The 26,865-nt window shown below is 41.6% G+C and overlaps 1 protein-coding gene across 2 annotated transcripts in view; it reads right to left on the reverse strand.

Moving 5' to 3' along the window:
- Positions 1 to 1,115: 1,115 nt before the first annotated feature.
- Positions 1,116 to 26,865, reverse strand: part of GABRB3 (gamma-aminobutyric acid type A receptor subunit beta3) — a 285,246-nt gene continuing 259,496 nt past the window's right edge. For both annotated transcript variants that reach the window (XM_061394206.1, XM_061394205.1), the window contains exons 7-9: positions 24,157 to 24,309; positions 17,631 to 17,875; positions 1,116 to 5,642 (exon numbers count right to left, since the gene is read on the reverse strand). In XM_061394206.1, coding sequence (XP_061250190.1) covers positions 5,304 to 5,642; positions 17,631 to 17,875; positions 24,157 to 24,309 — 737 coding nt within the window. In that variant the 3' untranslated portion in view covers positions 1,116 to 5,303. The remainder of the gene's footprint in view (positions 5,643 to 17,630; positions 17,876 to 24,156; positions 24,310 to 26,865) is intronic.

Raw genomic sequence — 26,865 nt, forward strand, 5'->3', positions numbered from 1 at the left:
TAGATGGTAAAGAATCTGCCTGCAATGTGGGAGACCTGGGCTCTATCCCTGGGTTGGGAAGATCCCCTGGAGAAAGGAAAGGCTACCCACTCCAGTATTCTGGCCTAGAAAATTCCATGGACTGTATAGTCTGTGGGGTCACAGAGTTGGACATGAATGAGTGACCTTCACTTTCACAAAGGAGGTAGTTCAGAACTGTGAAATGGTGTCAAATGTGTACATGGCCTGTGGTAGCCACTGGGACCAGGAGTGAATGGATTCTGAGTGGATTCTACATTCAGTGAGGCTTTCTTAGTCAATCCAAAGTGGATGCCGTTACTGGTAATTTAAACTTGGCATTCAAATGACTAGTGCTGCAGCCTAATGAAGTGAGAAAGGTACCCTAGTGAAGTTCCAATCCCAACAGTGTGAAAAAATATTGCCATGTTGGGACCCCAAAGTAGATGAGGGAAGTTAAAAAAACTTGTCCATAGGATAAAAAAGGAAAACACAACATGTAAAGAATTACTGAAGATTATGTTTTATTTTGTTTAGGCACACTGGACGCTAAGTCTCCATTAAACCCTAACTGGCTGTGGTGAACTTTCTTTTATAGAGTGTACACGTGAGCCAGCAGCCTTTCAGGGGCCTAGAAATGTGTTTGTCAATAAACGCCTTGTCTGGTTTGAGGTGTCTGAGGATCTTTTCATTCACTCATTCATTCACTCACTCAGAGACATTGTTTATTACTTTCCTACTGGAGAGGAAACAAGGGAAATAGCCTTTTAGTGCTGAAAAACTAAAGAGCAGGGATCAATACCACCTGTGCCAGAGTTTATTGGCACTTAGCTTCCTGGCCTTTAATACAAAAATAATTCTCTCTGAAAACACTTTTTTGAATACAGGAACAACGTGGATCTGTGTGTGTCTGGTTTTCTTTTGACATTCAAAATAAATTGTGATTTTTAAAAAAATGTCACATGCTTCAGCTGGTCTCATACATAGTCAGATTTGAACTTATTCTTACTTTCAGCATAACCGAAATGGGCATGTCAACTGAAAATACCTAGAATTAAAATAACGACATTATTTCAACAATAGACAGACAAGGAAGAAAAAAAAAATCAGCCTTCATATTGAAGTCAGTTAGTCCTTTTTTAATAAATTTGAAGTCATTCATCAACAAATTTCATATTATATCTATCACTCAATTCTGCTGTTTTTTTATGTCAAATAATACCCCCAAAATTACAACAATGTGCTTAAGCAAAATTGGATTTTAAGTGATCTTTACAATGAAATGAAGTAAACGTGGGAATTGATCATGACAGCAATTGCCTATTCCTACTAGAATAATCCTGTACTTACCTTGAACACACTCACTGACTCGTGAAGTGGAAATAAGAGACAAGAATGACAAAATTGTTTCTGGTGCTCACCCTAGGGAGAGACATGGTAAATGAGTCACTCTCCGGGAGGTCACTGTTTACCCAGGTGTTGGGAATTTCAGGAAAACATGGCACCTTTCAATGCAGTAGAAGAGGTAATAATCAATCCAAGGCACACTAGTTGTGTCCTGGGAAAATTTAATCCACCTAGGCAGTTCTTTGCCCCATAATTCCCCTGACCCACAGCTCACGTGAAATGAGAGCCGGAATCTATTCCACAAGTAACAAAATACTTCACTGTTCAGTTTTGTTTACATTAAAATGATCAGAAATAGTAACTGGTTTTCAGGTGAAGAGCTAAAGTAAGAATTATGGGATTCCAAGCCAGGAGATTCAAAGTTGGACACATCCTTTTTTTTTTTTTTTAGAAGACACCATTGTGGGAAAAACACCAATGGGATTCTCTACGAGATGCTGATAACGAACACCTACAGCTGCAGTGGGCCTGTCCCCTTAAAGCCAGTCCCCAGGTCCTGCTATCACCTCTGAGAGGACGATCTCCTTGGTGAAAAAGTTAATTCCGAAGCTGGGCGGGGAGAAGTGGTGATGTCAATGACTGAACGTGTCCGAAGTTCTGAGTGCTGGCATTAGGAACTGCATATATACATGGGACAGAACACTATCATGACATACACCAAGGTCACTTAGAGGGAAACAAGTGGGTCACGATATAGACAACAAAACCCCTCCACAGTCCTGGGGCCAGTAGACAAGAACAACACGTGTTGTAAAGATTCCTTGGTCATATCCATCTTTCTCTGTAGGAATTTTATGTAGTAGGGCTCTGGAACTGTCTCAAGTATATTCAAATACGGGCAATAACAAACTCATAACAAGATTCTCCTATAACCTTTGAGCCCCTGTGAAGCATTTTTGGAAAGACAGGACTACTTAGAAAATTAACCTTTTATTATGTTCAGTTGTGAGAAAGAGATATCATTAGAGTCCAATTTCAACTTTTCTCTCCTTACTCAAGAGGTCTGGATGAGGGCAACAACCACCTCACGTTACGTCAAGGGTCCGGGTTCAGATTCCCCCACACACCGCGCTCACTGGCTCCAGGAACTACTGTGCAGTAATCAAAGGACGCTGTAACAGAACAGAGAACCAACCTCGACTCTCCTGCGGCACACAGTTCTGCTCCTTAATATTTCTCACAACTTTTAAAAATGGAGAAGCTATAAAATAATTTTATTAGAAGAGTAATTTTCTTCTAAAATGAAGTAAAGCAAACACATACCCAAGGATCTCAAAAAGTTTTTTTTTTTTTTTACAGAATATATGTATGTATGTGTGTGTGTTTGTGTGTGTGTATGTGTAGTTACAAACACTATTTATAGTATAGCTATTATGTTTAACATCATTGCAGTGTCTACAAAGTTGTGGATCCCAGTCTTGGTGCCAAATGCATATAAAAAGCTCAAAAGCTATTATGACTATACCATGCAAATTTATATCCAGAAAACCTTGGGACATAGACTGCTGTTCTTCTGAGCCCCATGGAGTCTCTGCCTTTGACAGTTGGGTACCTCAACTATGCATCGAAAATGTTTTGAATCACTTTTCTCCCAGATAGAATTAATGTCACAGTTCTGAATATATAAACTGGACATTAAAATCAATCGCTGACACTTTTGTCCATATTCATGCGTATTTTAGGGTCCCTCTTCTGCATGTGGACCTCACTCCTTGAATCACTGATACAGAAAAAGATACCTGAAGTATTGAAAGGGATAAGGTCTACACAATGTCCTTTTTTTTTTTTTTTCTCTTTAACATGTTAACAATGATAAGGTCACTTACAAGGTTTTTTCCCAATCTGTTTAACTTTTAGGATCCCCCATTATTATCCAAGAAAAAATTGTCAGAAAAAAGCCAAGAACAAGAAAACACTTGTCTCCAGATAAAAGTAAAACCAGAGAGCAGTGGTTGGAAGAAGATACTGAAGAAAAAGATAAGAATGAAAGGGAAGAAAGGGTATATAACTGGTCACTGCTTCTAGCGTGAGACTTTGTGGTGGGTTTGACCTGCTACAGACATGACAGATTAAAGGTCATCAGCCGCCAAAGAAAATCAAGTAGTGGTCAGCTCCCGGGGATGGCCTATGGCACAAACCCCCACAGGGGGGATGGAGCCCCAGTCTGTGGGGAAACTGAGGCCAACTCTGCGAATACCGGGCAAGGCTCTGGTCACTGGTTTTGGATAGAACAGAGAGGGTGAGGCATATGTGGCATTTTGGGATAAAGTATCAATTTAGCAGTTCTTTCCTGAATAGTTTGCTTTTTTGTTTCTCCAAATGCTTAACTTCACTGTGACATCTGTTTGCACAACTGTAGTCATTTCAGTTTATGGATGCCTGTGATAGAAATATTGTTTACAAAAAATATATCATCTCTTTTTTTTTTTTCTTTAGAAAGATCTCATCTAAATAGTAAGTTAAGGTTGCACCTATGAAACCGGTGCACCTTGTCTTGTTTCTACGAGCTTTAAAAAGTCCAAATACTGATGAGGCTGTGGGCTGGAAGGAACCAAAAGTGACTGTGTTTGTTGTCAGGTTGCTCTCCTTTGCCTCAAGAGAACGGTCATGGGTCCCTGGGTGATGCGTGGTGTGGACTTGTCGTGTTCCTGCAGCATCCTAGTTGCACTAGGAGTAGTTGGATGTGCTTGTGAAACATGTCAGATACAGAAATAAAAGCATGAGGATGTTTCTTGGTTTCTGAAACTGAAAAGAAGTGTTTTCACTTCAGTGTTAATTCTAGAGAACAGAAAGTAGTTACATTACAGAAAGAAAAATATGACATCGCATGCTGCCATGATAGCAAGCATAAACAAAATCTTGGAAAATATACATATATATATGCATATTATGCAAATGTATTTGATATTAACATACAATGTTATAAGAGTGATTGATAACTTAAAAACAAGGGGGAAAATCATCCTAGGTGGTTTTACCTTAGAGTAACAAATAACCTGAGACGTCTAAGCTTTCCATTAGATGCCAGGCCTAGCAATCCATAAGAGATGTGGAGCACGTGTTCAGTGATTGAAATGTCAACTCAACGTTGCCAAAATGTGCCACCGTGTCCCACAAGATGGGTAAGCTGATCTACTCCAAGTGAGCAAAGAAATACACTGGACAGCAGAGTACTTACAATGAAATGCCATCCATCCCCGATGGGCTTTCCAAAGATGGACATGCAGACATCAGCGTGGGCTCTGCCTATGTTTAGGAAACAGGTGAGCACGCACCAGAGGCTCACTGCACCCACGGAACCAGTACAGAAAAAGTCTGCCCCACGAAAGCAAACCCCATCGCCAAGAAAGCCAAAAAGCCTTTGCTTAATAAACTGAAAGAGTGGGTATGAAGTGTGACTCGTTTTAAACTAGCAATACCACTGAATGAGTTTTTGAAGAAGTTTCTTCCTGATTTTTAAACTAAAACATCTATCTTATGATAATAAAAGACACATTTTGGGATGATATTGTGTTTCGCGCCCTCATTCTCAAGGCATAATATTTAGACAATGCTTGTCCCTTTCAATTAAAAAAGAAAAAAACTATGACTTTCTTTAATATGCGTCCTGTGATTGAATTGTCCATAGCTGCAAAATGTATATATGTATGTGTATTTGTCTGACATACACATGGGTACTCACACCTGTGTGTATAAACATATACACATACATCCTCATATACACGTGTATTTTATATATATGCTGAGAAAGTTCACATATATATACAATTGCGTATGTATATATGTGTGTATCTGCGTGTGTGTGTCTGTGTGTGTGTGTACAGGTATAAAAACTTGACAGGCAGAGTAATATTTCACTCAGTGTTAAATGAAGTCTTTGAAAAATCAAGTACAGTCACTCAGTTAACATAGTACAGCCAATAAACTAAGTTGAAAAGAGAAAAAGTGAATGGAAACACGATCCGGGACCATCTGTCTATGGCATTCACGTCGGTTAGATCAGGGATTTTAATTTTGAGCTGTGAAGACCTCCTCCGTAGATGGGTCTTCTTGTGCGGGACGCTTCTGTCCATGTGTCGCCCGTGCCCTTCCCGAGGCATGCTCTGCTTCCTGTACTGGATTCCTGAGTTGTCAAAGGATCTTGCTGAATTCCGGGTATCACCAACGCCGCCGGCAACCTCGTTCATCTCATTGTGAACCTCCAGCGATGTTAACAGAATATTTCCGTGAGCATCCACCTGATTGGAAGGAAATACACATGCTTAGCTAGCTAGCGTAGCATGTCAATAAACCTAACTTCCACATGGGACAGGACAGACTCGTGTCATTCTATCAGGTCACATATACTATGAGAAACTGCACATCGAGCAAGCCCAGCATTTTGTTTTAGTGTAAAGTGTCATTTTGTGAGCTTAACTGCAAGTTAGAAACTTCTATACTCTCCTATTCTTTGGAATTCAATTGGTCCCCTTTTTTGATGATAACAAAAATACCCAAATCACCATGAAGATACAAGTGAGTACTGTGATGAATGGACACTCCTGATGACTTTGGTGGATCTCCTCACTCAATCCTGGTCCTGGCAGAAGACATCCTTTTTAACTGCTATATTTAAGACAGGCTAGAGTCCCTTCTCACATTGGAGCCAAACTTAAAAAAAACATTTTATTTTGTGCTAAATATAGCTTCAGACCTTTCACGATGATACCACTGGTCCGTTTTATTTGTTGGTCTGCCACAAAACTTTCAGGGACCATGTCTGAGGCTAGGCCTTAAGGGAGAAGTTCAGGAGGTGAGGAGGGGAGAGAAGAAGCCCAGCACTAAGAGTAGGGGCTTGTACAGGAGTGCAGGCAGGATGGCCCCAAACCCCGAAGTGACCCAGACGCAGGAAGGGTGATCAACATCCAGTGGCCATCAGACCCTGGCACAGAGGCACCAACAAAGAATCAAAGATACCTTCATCATGGTTTTGGTGAAAGTGCAAGTTGCTCAGTCACATCGGACTCTTTGTGACCCCATGTACTATACAGTCCATGGAATTCTCCAGGCCAGAATACTGGAGTGGGTAGCCTTTCCCTTCTCCAGGGGATCTTCCCAACCCAAGGATCGAACCCAGGTCTCCTGCATTGCAGGCAGATTCTTTACCAGCTGAGCCACATGGGAAGCCCAAGACCACTGGAATGAGTAGCCTATCCCTTCTCCAGCAGATCCTCCCGACCCAGGAATCGAACCAAGGTGTCCTGCATTGCAGGTGGATTCTTTACCAACTGAGCTATCAGGGAAGCCCCAAATGATAAATAAATCCATGGAGTTCTCCAAGCCAGAATACTGGAGTGGGTAGCCTTTCCTTTCTCCAGGGGATCTTCCCAACATAGGGAATGAACACAGGTCTCCTGCATTGTGAGCAGATTCTTTACTAACTGAGCTATCAGGGAAGCCCTACCATCCAATTATGCTTGGGGAAGGAGAGACATAGTCATTAGGATGTCACCCCTTTCTCCGCAGCCATTTGAAAAAATTATGCAAAAGGCACTTTGCAAACAGAGAGAGGATATAGCCTGAATTATCCAGGTGTGCCCAATCTAATCATATGAGACCTTAAAAGCAGATAATTTTCTCCAACTTGAAGCAGAAGAGAAAGCCAGGACATGGCAGAAATTGAAAGCCAGAGGAATTGGAAGCATAAAGAGTAGATTTGCCCTTGATTGAGAGAACTACAGGAAAGGCCTGGAAAGAAAGGGGGCAGCTTCAAGGAGCAAAGACAGGCCCTGGCCCACAGCCAGCAAGACCACCTCAGTCCTACAACCACAAGGAACCATGATATCCAATGAGCTGAGCCCTACTGTACTCAGACTTCTGACCGAACCAACTATGAGATAATATTTGGGTGTTGTTTTAAATGTTATGTTTGTGGTAAATTGTTATGGCAACAATCAAAACTAGTACAGGAGAGAAGAGGGAAGATTTCAGAGGGGAGATGAATTTGAACTGGGTCTTAAAGAATGAGTACAAATTTCTCAGGCAAAGAGCCAGAGAAACACCAAGGCACAGCCTTGAAGGGTGGCTGAAATGTTTTGAAAGGGGCAAACTAGTTGAGTGGGACTGAAGTCCTGGAGAGAACAGATGCACACACTCAACTCCTGGCCCACACTCAGGGGAGAGAGAGGACGTGACTGTCATTCTCATCCCTGTCATCCTCATCTGCTTATCACCTTATCATTACAAGAAAGAACACCTGATAAATGGGAAGCAGATCAGAGTCGAGCTATTAAAAGAATTTCCCCTTTACCCTTTAGGTAGTGAGAAATAAAAGTGACATATTTCTGAAACCCAACTGAAGCAGCAGAGTAAAGAATAGAAGATGGGTTTGAAGGGAGAAAGTGAAGAGACAGACCCTAGCTGGTGTGCACTGCACTGGCCTCTGCTTTTTGAGGGCAGTCTGGGAGAGAAATGCCAGGAGGTAGTGAGTAACTGCTCCCCGCCAGCTACTGCAACCCATTCCTGCATGTCCTCTAGGTGACGCTGGACGCTCAGCGATGTCTCACCACCGCCTGGTCCCTTCTGCATCTCGGCAGTTAAGAAGGTGGGAAGGGAGTGGAGAAGTTACTCATCACCCTGCTCCCACCTGGCCCTTCCTAAGCTCCCTGGAGAAACAATCACAACGTGGACTCAGGGCACAGCAGCCGGCCCACATTAGCCTGGCTGGGTTCAATATCCCCCAGCGTCTACTGTCCCCTGGAAGTGGAAGCAGTCAATCTGGCGGTGCTGGGAGACACAAACAGACCACAACAGACCACAATCACACCATGTGCACTAGGGAGAAGGCTTTTTATGAAGACCTGTTCTTGGGGAAGGAACAGAGTGAAAGAAGAGCAATAGTTCTATTTTCTTTCTTTTTTTTTTTTAATTCAGTCGAGGGAAAAATTTTAATGGTGCTTGAACCTCAAAAGTACTGGGAATAATAGACCTTTGTAAGAACCTGTGTTCCATATCTGTTCTTTTCATCATTTCTCAGTAAAATCCTTATAACAAAAAAGTCAATTTTCCCATTTTGGGGATCAATGAAGTGTCTGGTGGTTTGGAGCTCAGTCATGTGGGAAGGAGCAGCCTGACAGGTAAATAAAAATATGGCTGAAACAGGAGGAGACAGCAAAGGAAAGACCAGCAAGGGACTGGGCAATAGCACGTCCTCCACAGAGACCACCCAGGAGCTGTGGGTGTGCACCCTCTCTAAGAAGGGGGTGATCTGGACCTGCTTCAGAAGCTGTGGGCAGTTGGCTCTTAAGGCAACACAGAGGTGAGTGTGATGGGTCAGATGAACTGGGCTTTACCCAGAGGCACAGAGGAGTAAGAGAAGGTCCTTGTCTCAAGGAGAAGAGCTTCAAATAATCAGCAAATGCAGTTTAGAAGACATTGCATATTTATTACTCTTAAAGCACATTTTAAAATAAGGCCTACAATGCCATCTCTTTCTAGTTACTAAAAATGCCATATGCAAAGCTCCTTTTATCAAAATTTTGGGATTATGATGCTTTTGTAGAACAAAATACCAATTAAAGAAAAATCTTTTCTTAAAGAAGAAAGTATTTTGTGATACATTTATCAGGATGGACTTTGGTGGTTCTAATGACTCAGATTTTCACCTGGCTTTAAAAATATGTTTATCTGTTTTACTAGAGGAGGGCATGGCAGCCCACTCCATATTTTTGCCTGGAGAATCCCGTAGACAAAGGAGCCTGGTCTATAGGGTCACAAAGAGCTGGACAAAACTGAGTCACTGAACACACATCTATTTTATACATAGTATTGTAAAGTAATAACCTATCAAGGAAAAGAACCTGGAAAAAAATATGTATACATGTACGTAAAGCTAAATCACTATCCTGTATTTCGAAAACTTACACAATATTGTAAATCAGCTATACTTCAATACAAATTTTTTAAATGTAGTTTTAATTTTTTAAAAACAGGTATGCTTATGAATGGTTCTCCCTTCCTCTGACTCTAGGAGAATGAGAAAACACGTGGGTTCAGTGGTACCAAACTGATGACAAATATCACTCATTTATGGACACACATTCCCTGGGCACTTACCACATCCAGCTCTGGCACAAACTTTGGTAGATGCAAAGAATGGGATGGCATCTAGGTCAGAAGGCCCAGTGAAATGTGGCCTGCCATCTCCTGAGCATAGAGCATATGCCCTGGAGGTTGGAAGAGCAGGGACAAGACCACCTGCATGGAGTGGAGAATGACAGAGGCATGATGGGAAAAAACGGTAGACAAAATCAGGATAACATCATAGAGAAGAACATCTGGCTTAAGTTTTGAAGGAGGGTAAGATGTGGACGAAGAAGAGGGATTCTGAGATAAGAGAAAGGCAAAGAGATAGTAAGATATATGGTGATTCCAGGAAGCCCAAAGGGAGAGTGAAAAAACACAAAAAGTAAGGTCAACTGGATGTTGAATTGATTTTTCAAGACTTAATGACAAATCTGTATGAATTCTGTCTTCCCTCCTCCCTTTGGCCAGTTTTGTGCAGTTGGGAAAGAACTTCAGAAAGGCGAGTCTAGGTCTGCACCCTTGGATTCCAGTGAAGGAAACCCACTCTGAGAGAAGCCGAACTCAAGGTCATCAACATTTACAAAGTTGGGGTGCCTGGGTGCTCTGATACCTGTGGCTGCCTTGAAGCCGTGGGAGAACTAATAATAACTGCGTCACTCCATTTCAGAGTGAGTGAACAGCTACATTATTGTTCCATTATGTTGAAAGGAACTTGAATATATATATGTAATAGATATGGAATTAGTAAGACCTCAGAGTAAATCCAGAGAAGGCAATGGCACCCCACTCCAGTACTTTTGCCTGGAAAATCCCATGGACAGAGGAGCCTGGTGGGCTGCAGTCTATGGGGTCGCAAAGAGTCGGACACAACTGAGCAACTTCACTTTCACTTTTCACTTTCATGCATTGGAGAAGGAAATGGCAACCCACTCCAGTGTTCTTGCCTGGAGAATCCCAGGGATGGGGGAGCCTGGTGGCTGCCATCTATGGGGTCGCACAGAGTCGGACACGACTGAAGCGACTTAGCAGCAGCAGTAGCAGCAGAGTAAATTAATTTGGCTGTTTTTGACACAGTTTTACCTTTGCATAGATTTTATTTAAACATGAACCAGTGTGTAGAAAATTTACATCAAAACAACTAGAAGGTATGTTTTTTATGCAAGAATTAAAAGGTTACTAAAATTCATTGAATCTCAGAAACCAAACATTTAAAAAAATATTTCTAGAAGAGATGCTAATCTTTTCCTATCATTTAGAATTTAAATTTTAAAACAGATGGGATTGTGAAAATGCTCTGTATAGAATGATAGTGATGACTCATAATTTCTAAAGCATTTCATGAATACCACTTATTTTGAAAATTTGTCTTATATCTACTATAATTAGATTTCAATGTAGTTTTTTCTTCTTGCTCTATAACCCAGAAACATTCAGAAATGAAAAACATCTCCTGTGGAATGTATCCTAGAGGGATTTTCAGTTTCTTCCAAGAATCTGTCATCAGATTGGCACACTGTTAATATCTTATTCTCTACTTAAAGCTTCAAAATAAGTAAAATACTCTAGTTTTAGGAAAATGAGGAACTATTTGTCATGTGAGGAACAAAATGTTGCTCTTTAGTAAGAGGAATGGTGTCAAGCCTGAAGCCCTGATTCCTTGGCAAGACTTTCTGCCACTTCATGAAATTCAAATACCACTTGATCAACGTGAAAAATATCATAAGGCTTGTAACTATTAACACATGCATTACAACTGAAGATGGTTGGTTCTTAGTTATAGAAACAACCCAGGAACAAACAGAAGCACAAATAAATAAGGTCAGAATTTCCATTGCACCACTGGTCTCAGGAGAAACTAAGTGACTATGTGAACACTGCCACTAAGTTAATATAAGGGAAATCTACACTCATGGTCTGACATTAAGTTCAATAGCATCATAGGCAAGTTGGTGGCCTGCAGAGCCCCTGCAGACACTGCTCTGAGATCTCTTACAGGACACAAGGAAAGACAATGATGGTGCACGTCCTTGGTGTCACCCAGTGTCTATCAGCCCAAGGACAGTCGCAGCCCCTGAGCCGCTTGGTTCCCAGGTATGACAGAGGTGCCATCTGAGGACACTGCTGGTCAGACCGATAAACAATCCCAAGAGATATCACTGAAAATGAATGAGTGAATGAATAATTACATTCATTAATTGTATATAATTAATTACATACAATAATTAGAAAGGACTCTTGATACTGTGGAAAATTCTTCAAGAGATGGAAATACCAGACCACCTGATCTGCCTCTTGAGAAATTTGTATGCAGGTCAGGAAGCAACAGTTAGAACTGGACATGGAACAACAGACTGGTTCCAAATAGGAAAAGGAGTTCGCCAAGGCTGTATATTGTCACCCTGCTTATTTAACTTATATGCAGAGTACATCATGAGAAACACTAGACTGGAAGAAACACAAGCTGGAATCAAGATTGCCGGGAGAAATATCAATAACATCAGATATGCAGATGACACCACTCTTATGGCAGAAAGTGAAGAGGAACTCAAAAGCCTCTTGATGAAAGTGAAAGTGGAGAGTGAAAAAGTTGGCTTAAAGCTCAACATTCAGAGAACGAAGATCATGGCATCGGTCCCATCACTTCATGGGAAATAGATGGGGAAACAGTGGAAACAGTGTCAGAGTTTATTTTTCTGGGCTCCAAAATCACTGCAGATGGTGACTGCAGCCATGAAATTAAAAGACGCTTACTCTTTGGAAGGAAAGTTATGACCAACCTAGACAGCATATTCAAAAGCAGAGACATTACTTTGCCAACAAAGGTTCGTCTAGTCAAGGCTATGGTTTTTCCTGTGGTCATGTATGGATGTGAGAGCTGGACTGTGAAGAAGGCTGAGCGCCGAAGAATTGATGCTTTTGAACTGTGGTGTTGGAGAAGACTCTTGAGAGTCCCTTGGACTGCAAGGAGATCCAACCAGTCCATTCTGAAGGAGATCAGCCCTGGGATTTCTTTGGAAGGAATGATGCTAAAGCTGAAACTCCAGTACTTTGGCCACCTCATGTGAAGAGTTGACTCATTGGAAAAGACTCTGATGCTGGGAGGGATTGGGGGCAGGAGGAGAAGGGGACGACAGAGGATGAGATGGCTGGATGGCATCACTGACTTGATGGACGTGAGTCTGAATGAACTCCGGGAGTTGGTGATGGACAGGGAGGCCTGGTGTGCTGTGATTCATGGGGTCGCAAAGAGTCGGACACGACTGAGTGACTGATCTGATCTGATCTGATCTTGAAGCTGTTGGCCTGTACATAGCTCCATTTCTGTTTTGCCTGAAATTTGTGATTCTCTACTCACTTTCTTTTCATTCATCCAGATCATGTGATATGAAATTTGGGGAGATGCATTTCTACTTTAAAAATATCACTAAATTCTTAGGTGTGGTCAGCAACATTTTATAAGTATAGTTGATTTATAATGTTTCAGGTACATAACAAAGTGATTAAGTTCTCTGTCACTCTTTACACACCACACACACATATATTCAATAAATACACTCTTTTCCATTATACATTATTATAAGATATTGAATATAGTTCCCTGTGCTATATAGGATTCTGGTTGTTTATCTATTATATATATATATATATATATATATGGAAAAGGCAATGACAACCCACTCCAGTACTCTTGCCTGGAATATATATATCAGTGTATGTATGTTAATCCCAAATTCCCAATTTATCCCTCCCCTCTTTTTCCCCTTTGGGACCCATAAGTTTATTTTCTATGTCTGTGAGTTTATTTCTGGAAATAAGATAATTTTATCATTTTTTAAAGATTCCACATATAAGCGGTATCCCATGATATTTGTCTTTGTCTGATTTACTTCACTTAGTGTAATACTCTCTGGGTCCATCCATGTTGCTGCAAATGGCATTATTCCGATCATTTTTATGGCTGAGAAATACTGCACTGTATACATGTACCACATCTTTATCCATTAATCTGTTAACGGGCACTTGGGCTGTTTCCATGTCTTGGCTATTGTGAACAGTGCTGCTATGAACACTTGGGTGCATGTATCTTTGCAAATTAGAGTTTTCATCTATTCTGGATATATGCACAGGTGTGGGATTGCAGGATCACATGGCAACTCTATTTCTGGTTTCTTAACAAACCTTTATACTGTTTGCCACAGGGGCTGTACCAATTTACATTCCCACCAAGAGTGTAGGAGGGTTCCCTTTTCTTCGCACCCTCTCCAGCATTTATTGTTTATAGATTTTTTTTTTTAATGATGGCCATCCTGACTGGTATAAGGTGATACCTCATTGTATTTTTTATCTGTGTTTCTCTAATAATTAGCAGTATTGAACATGTTTTCAGGCTGGCCATCTAGTCAGCAAAATTTTTAATGTTTACCTTTAACAGTATCAAATATGCATTTAAAACATGCATTTGTATGCTGATTTTAAACTGTAAGAACTGATATCTATAATTACAGATTTTAAAAAAATATGAACATATAAAGGCTCTAAGAAAACTGCTGAGAAATTGAAACAAGTTTTCAGGAAAACAAACAATAAAAATGGACTCATGAATTTTCTTCTGCATCTGATTTATAATATATTAGTTCTACATTCTGCTTAATTTTGACTGTGGATTTAAAGATTTGGGGGGTTTTGTTTCTGTTTTAAAATTTAAGCTTCACTCAAAAAGATATTTCTGTAGCACAACAATTTAACCTTTGTAAAGGGCATCATTTAGAAGAAATCTAAGCCTGTTTAAATTATGAGGGAATTTGGAAAAACAGCATTGTATGTGTCTGTGTGTCTGTGTAATGGAAACAATAATAAAGCGATGAATTCTTGTTTCCTTGGAAACGGTGTGACCAAAGCACACTGTGTGTGCACAGGAGGATGTGGACTAATTTGGAAACACACCAGCATGGCGCTAAGTACACATTCCAGTAAGAGATTCAAGGGCATGCTGCCTGCAAAACCTTGATTTTATTCACAAATCCTGGTTCCTCCGACCAACTTAATGTGCCACTGAAAGGACAGGAGCCATTTACAGTCATTTAACCGCCTTCACTCATTCATGAACACCCAGGGACCTATTCTGACCACTGGAAGGCCACGGGCACCACACTCCTCCAGGGAGCTGCCACACCCCTGCGAGAGGTTTGGGTCAGTGACGCACTAAGAGCACCAGAAAGAACAAGGAAACCTCATAAACCTGAGAATAAGTGAATTTAATAAGAAGCATTTAAAAGTAAAGAAATATAGGAACAAGCCCAATATGTCCATCGGTGGAGGTGCATTTTTCAAGACTTAAAGTGATGCAACAGGTAAAAGATAAAGACAAAATTTTATACAGAGACAACAGTGTGCTTTCACTAAAACAGTGTTTATAATTGCAAGGACATATGGTTTTTATTAATAAATGGAAATGACATCTAATTGCAAAGTTTGTAATTGGAAATATATGAGTGAGATGAGGCGGCTTGTGGAAGAAACTGCTTGGTGCCCTTTTTCTGCATCCAGGTGTGACCTAAACCATGTCCCTTATGATCACACAGTGGAAGTGACAAACAGATTCAGGATTAGATATGATAGACAGAGTGCCTGAAGAACTATGGATGGAAGTTCGTGACATTGTACAGTGATCAAGACAATTACCAAGAAAAAGAAATGCAAAAAGGCAAAATGGCTGTCTGAGGAGGCCTTACAAATAGCTGAGAAAAGAAATGAAGTGAAAGGCAAAGGAGAAAAGGAAAAATACACCCATTTGAATGCACAGTTCCAAAGAATAGCAAGGAGAGATAAGAAAGCCTTCCTCAGTGATCAGTGCAAAGGAATAGAGGAAAACGTTAGAATGGGAAAGGCTAGAGATCTCTTCAAGAAAATTAGAGATACCAAGGGAACATTTCATGCAAATATGGGCACAGTAAAGAACAGAAATGGTATGGATGTAACAGAAGCAGAAGATATTAAGAAGAGGTGCCAAGAATACACAGAAGAACTGTACAAAAAATATCTTCAAGACCCAGATAATCATGATGGTGTGATCACTCACCTAGAGCCAGACATCATGGAATGCGAAGTCAAGTGGGCCTTAGGAAGCATCACTACGAACAAAGCTAGTGGAGGTGATAGAATTCAAGTTGAGCTATTTCAAATCCTAAAAGATGATGCTGTGAAAGTGCTACACTCAATATACCAGCAAATTTAGAAAACTCAGCAGTGGCCACAGGGCTGAAAAAGGTCAGTTTTCATTCCAATCCCAAAGAAAGGCAATGTCAAAGAATGCTCAAACTACTGCACAATTGCACTCATCTCACACGCTAGTAAAGTAATGCTCAAAATTCTCCAAGCTAGGCTTTCAATAGTACATGAATGGAGAACTTCCAGATGTTCAAGCTGGATTTAGAAAAGGCAGAGGAACCAGAGATCAAAATGCTAACCTCTGATGGATCATTGAAAAGCAAGAGAGTTCCAGAAAAACATCTATTTCTGCTTTACTGACTATGCTAAAGCCTTTTTAGCTTTTGTGATCCACTGTGTGGATCACAACAAACTATGGGAAATCCTTCAAGAGAGGGGAATACCAGACCACCTTTCCTGCCTCCTGAGAAATCTTTAGGTAGGTCAAGAAGCAACAGTTAGAACTGGACATGGAACAACAGACTGATTCAAAATTGGGAAAAGAGTATGTCAAGGCTGTAGATTGTAACCCTGCTTATTTAACTTATATGCAGAGTACATCACGTGAAATGCTGGGCTGGATGAAGCATAAGCTGGAATCAAAACTGCCAGGAGAAATATCAATACCTTTAGATATGCAGATGACACCACCCTTATATGGCAGAAAGCAAAGAACTAAAGAGCCTTATGATGAAAGTGATAGAGAAGAGTGAAAAAGCTGGCTTAAAACTCAACATTCAGAAAACTAAGATCATGGCATCTGGTCCCATCACTTATGGCAAACAGACGGGGAAACAATGGAAACAGTGAGAGATTTTATTTTTTGGGGCTCCTAAATCACTGTGGATTGTGACTGCAGCCATGACATTAAAAGATGCTTGCTCCTTGGAAGAAAAGCTATGACCAACCTAGACAGAATATTAAAAAGCAGAGACATTACTTTGCTGACAAAAGTCCATCTAGTCAAAGCTATGTTTTTTCCAGTAGTCATGTATGGATGTGAAAATTGGACTATAAGGAAGGCTGAGCACCAAAGAATTGATGCTTTTGAACTGCAGTGTTGGAGAAGACTCTTGAGAGTCCCTTGGACTGCAAGGAGATCCAACCAGTCTATCCTAATGGAAATCAGTCCTGATATTCATTAGAAGGACTGATGTTGAAACTTCAACACTTTGGCCAACCTGATGAGAAGAGCTGACTCACTGGAAAAGACCCTGATGCTGGGAGGGATTGAAGGTAGGTGGAGAAGGGGATGATAGATGGTGAGATAATGGATGGCATCACTGACTCAATGGACATGAGTTTTAGCAAGCTCTGGGTGTTGGTGATGGACAGGAACTCTGTCATGCTGCAGTCCACAGGGTCACAAAGAGTTGGACATTACTGAGCAACTAAACTGAACTTCCGGGTTCAGAGCCCATGGGTCTAGAGCAGCTCCCAGCTTGGCCACTGTTGCTTATGGCTGCCTGCGTGGCATTTTGCAGAACACAGCCAGCAGGGCCTGGCCAGGGTAGATCCATGAGAGCCCTGGGACAGCACACAGCTCCTGCCCTCACTAGAGACCTTGAACCAGGGCAGATGAGAGAGAGCACTGTCCATGCCATGTGAAAAACAGTGCCATGCTGGCTATCACATCTGTAATTTGACCACTGAAGGAAAATTACAACATTCTGGAAAATGTTTTTGCCTGTCAAGTTTGGGCCCCACATGCCAGAATTTCATTCATTCTGATATCTTTCGTTTTCTTTTCATATTTGGAAACTGGTAAGTTTTTGGCTTCTCCAACTTTTGCACCAACTTTGCTTTTCAATAAAACTCAGTGACTTGCAGAGGCCACATTTTAGGCTACGGTCAACAAGCCCACATCACTCCTACTGAAAGGCCATGATGCTGCAGGGCTGGGAGTCTGGGAAAGGCAGGGGCTGTGGGGGATGGGGTGGGGCGGGGTGGCCTACCCGGTTGCTGTCACCCTTCGAGCGGTCATTCTTCGCCTTGGCGTTCTTTTCTGCAAGCTTCTTCTGCCTTTGAGGGCCTCTTCCAAAGAAAATGTAGTTGACAAAGGCATACTCCAGTAGGGCCAGAAACACAAAGACAAAGCAGCCCATGAGGTACATGTCAATGGCTTTGACGTAGGGGATTTTGGGCAACGTCTCCCGAAGGTGCGTGTTGATGGTTGTCATGGTCAGCACGGTGGTAATCCCTGAAAGAGAAACAGGAGCGTGAGAGGCTGCTGTTCTGCTGCTTAGCTCCTCACTCCTCACTTTCCTGCTTTACTTTCTCAAACAGCTTTAAGTAGTTGGAAACAAGCAATTGAAAACTATTGGGTGATCTAAATGCAATAGAATACAAAACATGGTTTGGGCAGCAGGTCACTCCTCAGGCTAGGGAGCTGACACCTCTTCCCCACCCCAGTTGGGAGGCATCTCCCATCCCACCTGACCCACAGGTGGATGGAGAGGTGTGGGGGCAAAGCAGAGGTTGCCCTGCATGAAAGCTGGAAGAAACGAAAACAAACCCAGAATTTATCATAAAACACCAAGTGTCTGGATGAGAAGCTTCCAGGAAGAAGAATGAATCTGTGGAGAATCTAAGACGGTTATCTGTGGCCACTAGAGAAGAAAACAATTCTTACCATACAGCCTTAGAGCAAGGGTTAGGAAGTGAAAGTGAAAGTGAAGTCGCTCAGTTGTGTCCGACTCTTTGAGACCCCATGGACTGTAGCTTGCTACGCTCCTCCGTCCATGGGATTCTCCAGGCAAGAATACTGGAGTGGGTTGCCATTTCTTTCTCCACAAGGGGAAGGAGGCAATGACTTAAAGCTACTAAGGATAGGATCCAGCCCTGAGTGCAAAGACAGGGAATGTTTGAGTGAAGTTCTGGAGAACAGATTACTTCACAGAGCAACTTCCCCCCTCAGCTAAGAACAAGGTTACAAAGCTGCCTCAGGACATGGTGGTTTCAGGCAAAGGCTGATGATTTTATTCAAAATATAGCATCTTACCAAGCTCTGGGGCAAGTGATCTGTTCTCTTGTTTTTTTTAATGTCATTGTTTTGAATTCTTTAGTTATTATGAATAATGTTAGGTGAATAATGTCATTTTCCCCCTAAGGGAACTATGTTTAGTCTCTAAAAACATGTAAGGACCATATTTTGTAATTCCCCCGTAGCAATGGGCATGTTCTTAGTGTACAAAGATTCCATACAGGATGATCTGAAGCCACAGAGAGCAGAAGACTCATTGGCCCATGACAGGACCAGAGTTCACTGAGATGAGTGAAGCCACATATGAGGGAAGGAACTGCACCACTCACTTCTCAGTGGCGGGCCTTCCCACTGCTGACTTGCTCTCTCTGAGATAGTAACTTTTGAAATATTAAGAAGTCTCAAAAAAGCAAGGCAGTTCCAAAGAGCCAGGTCTTTTCTATCCACGAGACTGATGCTACAGCATGTGACTACTCCTGTGTCTTCTGGCACCCAAAAGAGGGCCGTGGCTATGTGAGGACTCTTCCAGGTGAGAACTTCAGCCATGGTCCTTCAGCTGCAGTCACCCAGAAAACCAGTGACGTTCCCCAGGCCGGCAGGTGGGGTAAGCCTGAGAGGCTGGACACATGGGCTCTCCAGACCTCATCTCTGAACCCCCTGGAGCCCCACTCAACTTTCGGAGTGAGGGGCTAGGTTTTTTAAGTATCTTAATCTGATGCCCTCCAGATTCCCATCCCATCCTTGGAGGATCACCAGAGCTCAGGGCTCCCCTCGCTCAGGACCTCCTGGAGAAGTGAGCCCAGACTTCTGTCCACATGTGCTGAGTTGCCGGTAGGAGGAGACGAGGGAAAGAAGGAGCAGAGGACCTATTTTCATGTCTGACTATAAACCAGGGCTGTCAACGAATCTGTGGAAATCAAAGATGTCAGAATATTTTAAGACTTCTCTAACATGAAATTCATGTGCACCTGGGGACTTTTAAAATTTGAAAATGGCAATGGTATAATTACAGTTTACAAAGAAGTGCAAAACCCCATGTGGATGCCACAAAATCAGGTGTTCTCACTATTATCCAAAATTTTGTAATGCTGCTGCCATAACTTATTTTTTCCTTCTAAATGGACTTTGGAAAGTGCTCTGCTTTAGTCATTGCTTTGGCTCCAGATGACTGCTCTGAGTGGACATGTATCAACACAGGCCTCAGTAGATATCCCCAGAAAATGGGCTAAAGGAACAGAGCACAGGGAGGGCCAGCACATGTCAAGAGCCCTCAGCCTGGCAAAGCTGAAAGGGGGCAAGGCCCTCAGCTCTGGCTCCAGGACCCCTCAAGAGTAAGGTTTCATGGTGAGTGTTCCTCGGCTTTCCACTTTGGGCTCACATGACCTCTTAGACTGAAAGGCCACTCAGTCTCTAATTCCTTGTACTGTTTTCCTTCCCATCAAGGTAACTGTGGTTCACGGCCTGAGCAGTAGAACCACGTGGTCCTGGGCTTTCAGCCCAGCTCTACCATGTCCCAGCGGTAGGACTTGAGTGAGCTTGATGGGCCCACAACTGTGGTCTAAAGCTGCTGTGAAATGTAAACGCCATGGTGAGACTACCAGTAACTGGTGTTGTTAACACTCACAACAGCAAATGCTATCATTATCAGCATCACAGAAAAATACATTTTGTGGTAGCCTCCAGTTTCTTGGCAGGAGACCCAATTCCTGGCAGCCTCACCCTGAACTTCCACTCTCTGAATTCCGTCCAATGGCAGAATGGGAGATGGCCGAGTGGTGCTTTTTCTGTTCTTCATACATTTACCGAGATGTTAAGTCTTGTTAATTATTAGTCTCAAACTATTTCTCATTAATAGTATGTCAATAAAATATATTTGAAAACTGCATTTATAAAGATGATAATGAAATAAAAATGTAATTTATATCATTTGATCTAAAGATACGTCATTTTTCTCCTTTGTGACCCAAATCATGTGGCCTAAATTATTTCAATATAAATTTTCATTTCCAGAAAGACCAATAGTTTTGAGGAAGACCATGTAATTACAACTCCCAGCTTTGTAGTCTGGTGGCTTCTAGCACTAACAGTTTAATAGATGTGGGTGTCAGCACTCAGCAGCAGAGGCATAAGATCCTAAAGCACAAGAACATCTGTGCAGCACAGGTGGGTGAAGAATCAGCATTTCCCTTCAAGTAGAGAGACAGTCCCTGACGACTCCAGATTCAATAGTGCCCTGAGCCAGAGGGGTGTGTCAAGGAGGTCTTCGCCGAGCATCGCTCCATGCAGACCTGCACCTCATTTAGAAGCAGGGAGCACTCGCCACCATGCAGCCATTCAGGATGAAGGCAAACAGCACTCTGAGCATTTCAAAGGATGTAGTATATGACAGGACATGTGGAGTGGGCGGGGTTGTGTTGTTCCCCAATAAAAGCCCCCAAACCATGGTCCTATCCTCTCTAAGAGGCACTGAACACATTACCATCTTAAAGGTTTTGAGAGATCCCTCAATAAGAATGATTAAAAATAATTCTTGCTGAGCTTTTAAAAACATCCATTATTTATACAATGAAACAGACCAAAGAACTCTTCTGTACACTGTCTATTGACACCGTAGAAATCACCTGTAGTGGTTAAAAGCTTTGGAGTCAGACCAACTGGTTTAAAATCTTTCTTGGGACACTCAATATTATATGACGTTGCACCAGTTGTATAGCTTTTCTGTACTTCATGCCCTTCTTTGTAAAATGGGGACACTGCCCATTGGGCTGTGTATCTTCTGTATCATAGGTCAGGTAACCATTTTCACAGGCTTGCACAGAACTTGGCACCTGAGTATTTGGTAAGTTGCAGCATGATTACTGTTCTTGGTGTTATTCAGAGTTCATAAGCTGATGACACACATTTCCTTAGCCAAATGGAGTTATTGTGCTGTCACTGTCCACGTCCTGGAGACCCAGGCTCAAAGACTGTGTCTCATGCAGGAGCTGGGACAGAAGGAGAAGCATGGGACAGAGGGAGTCCCATGCTCAGAGCTGGACCTGCCAGATGTATGCTGGGCCAGACACTGAAGCCTGGAGACCACAGTTGCCTTCGGGATCTCTAAACTCAAGTCCACCTGACACTAACAAATGCCTTCAATCTGCCTTTCATGCCTGGCTCCCGGACTTCTGATATTCACCAGGACCCAGCACATCTCCAGTGGTAATGTGCCTTAGTAAGTCTGGGCAGACCACTCCTCTGTCCCCCAAACCCACAGAAGCATGACTGAGGTTTATAGCAACAATGCTGGGTTGTCAAGAAAAAGTGGAGTCTACTTTCATACACTGTAATAAGGCTATGTCCACTCTAACCCGCTCCAGGTAGACTATTTATTTAATGTTGTGGAAGATGATATTTACCATTTAGGAGCTACAGAATTTGTATCATCTGGAAAATTGAGAGGGCTTCCCAGGTGCGCTAGTGGTAAAGAACCCGCCTGCCAATGCAGGAGACGTAAGAGACTCAGGTTCGATCCCTGGGTGGGGAAGATCCTCTGGATTATGACATGGCAACCTATTCCAGTATTCTTGTCCGGAGAATCTCATGGACAGAGGACCCTGGAGGGCTACACTCCAGGGGGTCACAAAAAGTCGGACACAACTGCAACAACTAACATACATACATATAGAAAATTGAGGAATTTGCATTTTCAGTACACCTCACTTCTGATGATGTCTGATAATTCTGGTTCTTTGGTACTCATATCTCTCTGATTTTCTCAAAAAATGACAGATTTTCTGAGGCAGATTCCCTGGAAGCTCAGGAAGCCGCAGCTTCTGATCTCTAGGACAGGCCTCTTACAGCCTGGGGAGGGGTTCTGGGAACTCTGTATTTGTATATTTTATATTCTTTTCTTAACGAGAGCTTCTGAAGTTTAATAAGCTAACAGCTCCCCAAATTTGGATCTGCCCTTGCAAATTCACTTTAGCTGTAAATTCTTCAGGTGATAAGAGAAATTAGCTTAACAAAGAGCAATCTAGTAACATTAGTGGAAAAGGCAAAAGCTACAGAAAGGACATGACTGAGTGACTTTGCCTTTCACAGAAAGGATTGACGTTACAGGGTAACCTCTGCAGGCAGTAAAAGAATCCTGAAGATATTTTCAAGAGATTTTTCCCTTACCAATGTGCGTGCACATTCTCAGTCATGTCTGATTCTTTGTGACCCCACGGACTGTAGCCTGCCAGGCTACTCTGTCCATGGGATTTTTCTTGGCAAGAATATTGCAGTGGATAGCCATTCCCTTCTCCAGGGGATCTTCCCAACCCAGGGATTGAACCTGCGTTTCCTGCATTGTAGGCTGATTCTTTACTGCTGAGCCACCAGGGAATCCATATCAAACCCATCAGAAACAGATTAACAGTTACTACAAAACTTTTAATTTTTTGATACTTTACTCTCTAAGTGTCTTTACATTCAGCTAACACTTTAGAAATAGTTACCTAACTTTCTTAAGCCGCTGTTACATGTTATTTCATGAGAAAAAAAATCTAATCTTGAATCCGTGTGAGTCACTTGTCTGTGGGTCTAAGCCAGATATCCACTTATGCACATGTACACACATTCTCTTGGAAGCAAGATACTAAGAAACTTAAATTTCTGGGAAGAGACAGTAAAAAGAAAAAGTAAGAAAGAGGGACAACTAGATCCCTGAATACTTATGCTTTTCTGCAGGCTTACAAGCAGAATTAATTCTTTCCTAGAAATTTTGAAAGGTATTATTAATTACTTCACTCCTAGGAATTAAACTCAACCCTACCCATATTATGGGATAAATTGGACAATTGCTCTTCAGCTTTGTTCTTACCTAAAATGTATTTAAATGAAACTTAGTTCATGAAGTTTCATAATAATTAGTTCAGTAGAAAATAATGTTTCTGAAAATATAAGCCTTCCCTTAATGTTGAAAAAAATATTAGAAATCATACTGGAACACATAATATATACTGTACATCAGCTAATAATCCAATTGTCAAGAGACCAGTGGCCAGAAGAGATCACTAAAGCTCTTGAGAACAACTCAGAATTTAGTATCACATTTTAATGCTCATTCATTTGTGTAATTCCAATGATATGGTATAACATTTGGCTATTTTTCTGACTTAAAAAAGAATGTGCAATTAATCAAGTTTCCTTTCTGGGCCATAGACTGATTTTGAACAGGAGATGTTAATCCTTGCTTTAAAATTAGTGTCAAAAACAGTTTTATTATGCAAATATTCGGCAAGCATATTTTCCCTTTCATGGGCATGAAAATTCACATTTGAGCCTTATAATTAAATTAACACATCAAGGGAATCATGCATGAAATTAGTATTTCAAGATAAAAAGTGACTATATGGGCAAGACTGGTGTCATGATGTCAAAAATTATAGTTGAACTATTGTCTTTGAACTCCCTTCATATTGTAATGATATGGTGACTTTATATTTTAGGTATCATTTAAAAATAGCACATACCAAGGGCAACTCTAGCCGCAGATGCATCATAATTGATCCAGAAGGACACCCATGAGAGAATTGTAATTAGGATAGAGGGCATGTAGGTCTGGAGAATGAAGTATCCAATGTTTCTCTTCAACCGAAAGCTCAGTGAGAGCCGAGGGTAGGCACCTACGGTAAACAGACAGGGATTACACTGGAGATCAGACACAGCAGACAAAGAGTTTGCTTTGATTTCCATGGGTCAACAGCATGCATTTGAAAAGCCCAGAATGGAGGGGTGGTCCACAACCATGCAACCTGCCTCCACCACCTAAGTTCCATTGAGAACTTGGGAGATGAATGATTTTCAGTCTACGTATGAGGTCATGAGGAGGCTACTCTTCTCTCATATACTCAGCTGGAAACTGTCCCTGAGAAAACTCTTGGAATAGTGACAACTATCTTATTTATTTTTCAACTAATAATCTCCTTCTCCTCGACTGTAAATAGGGAAGATTTGGCTCAAGGCTTTACTGAGCAAAATGGTTTCTATCAGTCCTCCTCCGTCAGCCCAGGCACTGACCCTGGACCCCTGGAACAGCTCAGGCACCCCCTCTTCAAGAGCATGAGAGGAACAGAGGGTAGCAGCGTGCTCTGAGATGCTCTGCTCCAACCACAGGAAAGGAATCAAAGAGGGCTGAGAAGAAGCATCCGGTCTGCTTTCCTATATTTCAATCCCAGTGTTAACCTCCTAATGTGTACATTCCACTTAGACAGTTGTGAACCCCACCACCACTGCCAGTGCAGAGTGAGAAAACGGCCCACTGCTATGCCACCTGTATATTTATTTACCTTTTCTGTTTGATTTTGGTTTTTCGTTGGGGAGCAGGCACGTGTAACCTCCATTTCTTCCTGACCATTTCAACAATATACTTTACCAGTTTCAAATCGCCCAGCTCTTAATTTTCTGGACTCAACTGAGACTGCTGGAAGGCCAGCCTTCTCATCAGATTCCTTGCCTCTTCTCCTCCTGCCTTCAATGATGGGTGGTGCTCTCTTTCTGAGATTCATCCACCCTAAGTTTCAGGAGACCTCGCATTTCTTGTCTTCATCCTACTCCAGGCCTGACAGGCTCACGTTCCCCTCCTGCCTCCAAATACGTGCATTTTCCTGACTTTACTTCACATCCCTTTCTGGTTTTGTCACTACAGTCTATCCCTTTTCCAGTCTGGTTCACTCATATGACTATTTCTTCTATGTAGTAAATGAAAGACTTTAATTTCCAGGCTTCTACTTTAGCATTAATCACATTTTCAGTCAAAATTATATAAAGGAGAAAAGAATTAGCCTAATACACACAGCATTTAAAAGCTGACAATCTGAAAATTTTCTCCAATCTCTTGTGTGCTTGTGTGTTTGTCTAGTTTCTTTTATATAACTCTGATCAAATGCATATATTGTATTATCACTGTAACATAAACATATTCATCCTTATTACAAACTACTTACATATACAATTTTGAATTTTTCCTGATTTTCCATCAAATATATACACATATATTCTATAGTATATAAATACATTTTCCTGAATGTGATAAATTTAGGGTGTTGCCATTGTTGCAAAACTTTAAGTAATATTCTTAGGAATACCTTTGAGTTGAGTCCTTTCATTATGCTTAAAATTATTTCCTTAGAATGAATGTGTCAAAAAAGGAATTATTAGGCCAATTTTGGAGGCTTTTGATACATAGTCCCAAATTACTTTGCAAAAGAACCATACCAGTGAACATGTCAATATGAGTACTTTATAGAAGTGCCTGTCTCATTTTGTAAACAACAGTATTACATGTTGTTTAGTCACTAAGTCATGTCTGACTCTTTGTGACCCCATGGATGGTAACCACCAGGCCCTTCTGTCTATGGGATTTCCCAAGCAAGACTGTTGCAGTGGGTTGCCATTTTCTTCTCCAGGGGACCTTCCCAATTCAGGGATTGAACCCATGTCTCCTGCATCAGCAGGGGAATTCTTAACTGGTGAGCCACTAGGGAAGCCCCTTAACAATATTACATAATATTTTAAAAAATTACTTTTGCTAATTTCCTTGGGAAAAATTTGTCAAATCACTTTTTTTAATTGATTACTTCTTAATGCTTTTTCCCCCCAGATTTTAACCTTATCAGTTCAGTCAATCAGTCATGTTCAACTCTTTGCGACCCCTTTGTGTGGCTGCAGCACACCAGGCTTCTCTGTCCATCACCAACTCCTGGAGCTTGCTCAAACTCATATTCATTGAATCAGTGATGCCATCCAACCATCTCATCTTCTGTCATCCCCATCTCCTCCTGCCTTCAATTTTCCTAGCATCAGGGTCTTTTCCAATGAGTCAGTTCTTTGCATCATGTGGCCAAAGTATTGGAGCTTCGGCTTCAGCATCAGTCCTTCCAATGAACATTCAGGACTGATTTTCTTTAGGATGGACTGGTTGGATCTCCTTGCAATCCAAGGGATTCTAAAGAGTCTTCTCCAACACCATGGTTCAGAAGCATCAATTCTTCACTGCTCAGCTTTCTTTTATGATCCAACTCTCACATCCATACATGACTACTGGAAAAACCATAGCTTTGACTAGATGGACCTTTGTCGGCAAAGAAATGTCTGCTTTTCAATATGCTGTCTGGGTTAGTCAAAGCTTCCGAGGAGCAAGCGTCTTTTAATTTCATGGCTGCAGTCACCTTATGCAGTGA

Source organism: Bos javanicus, chromosome 21 (genome assembly GCF_032452875.1).
Source record: "Bos javanicus breed banteng chromosome 21, ARS-OSU_banteng_1.0, whole genome shotgun sequence".
Lineage (NCBI taxonomy): Eukaryota > Metazoa > Chordata > Mammalia > Artiodactyla > Bovidae > Bos > Bos javanicus.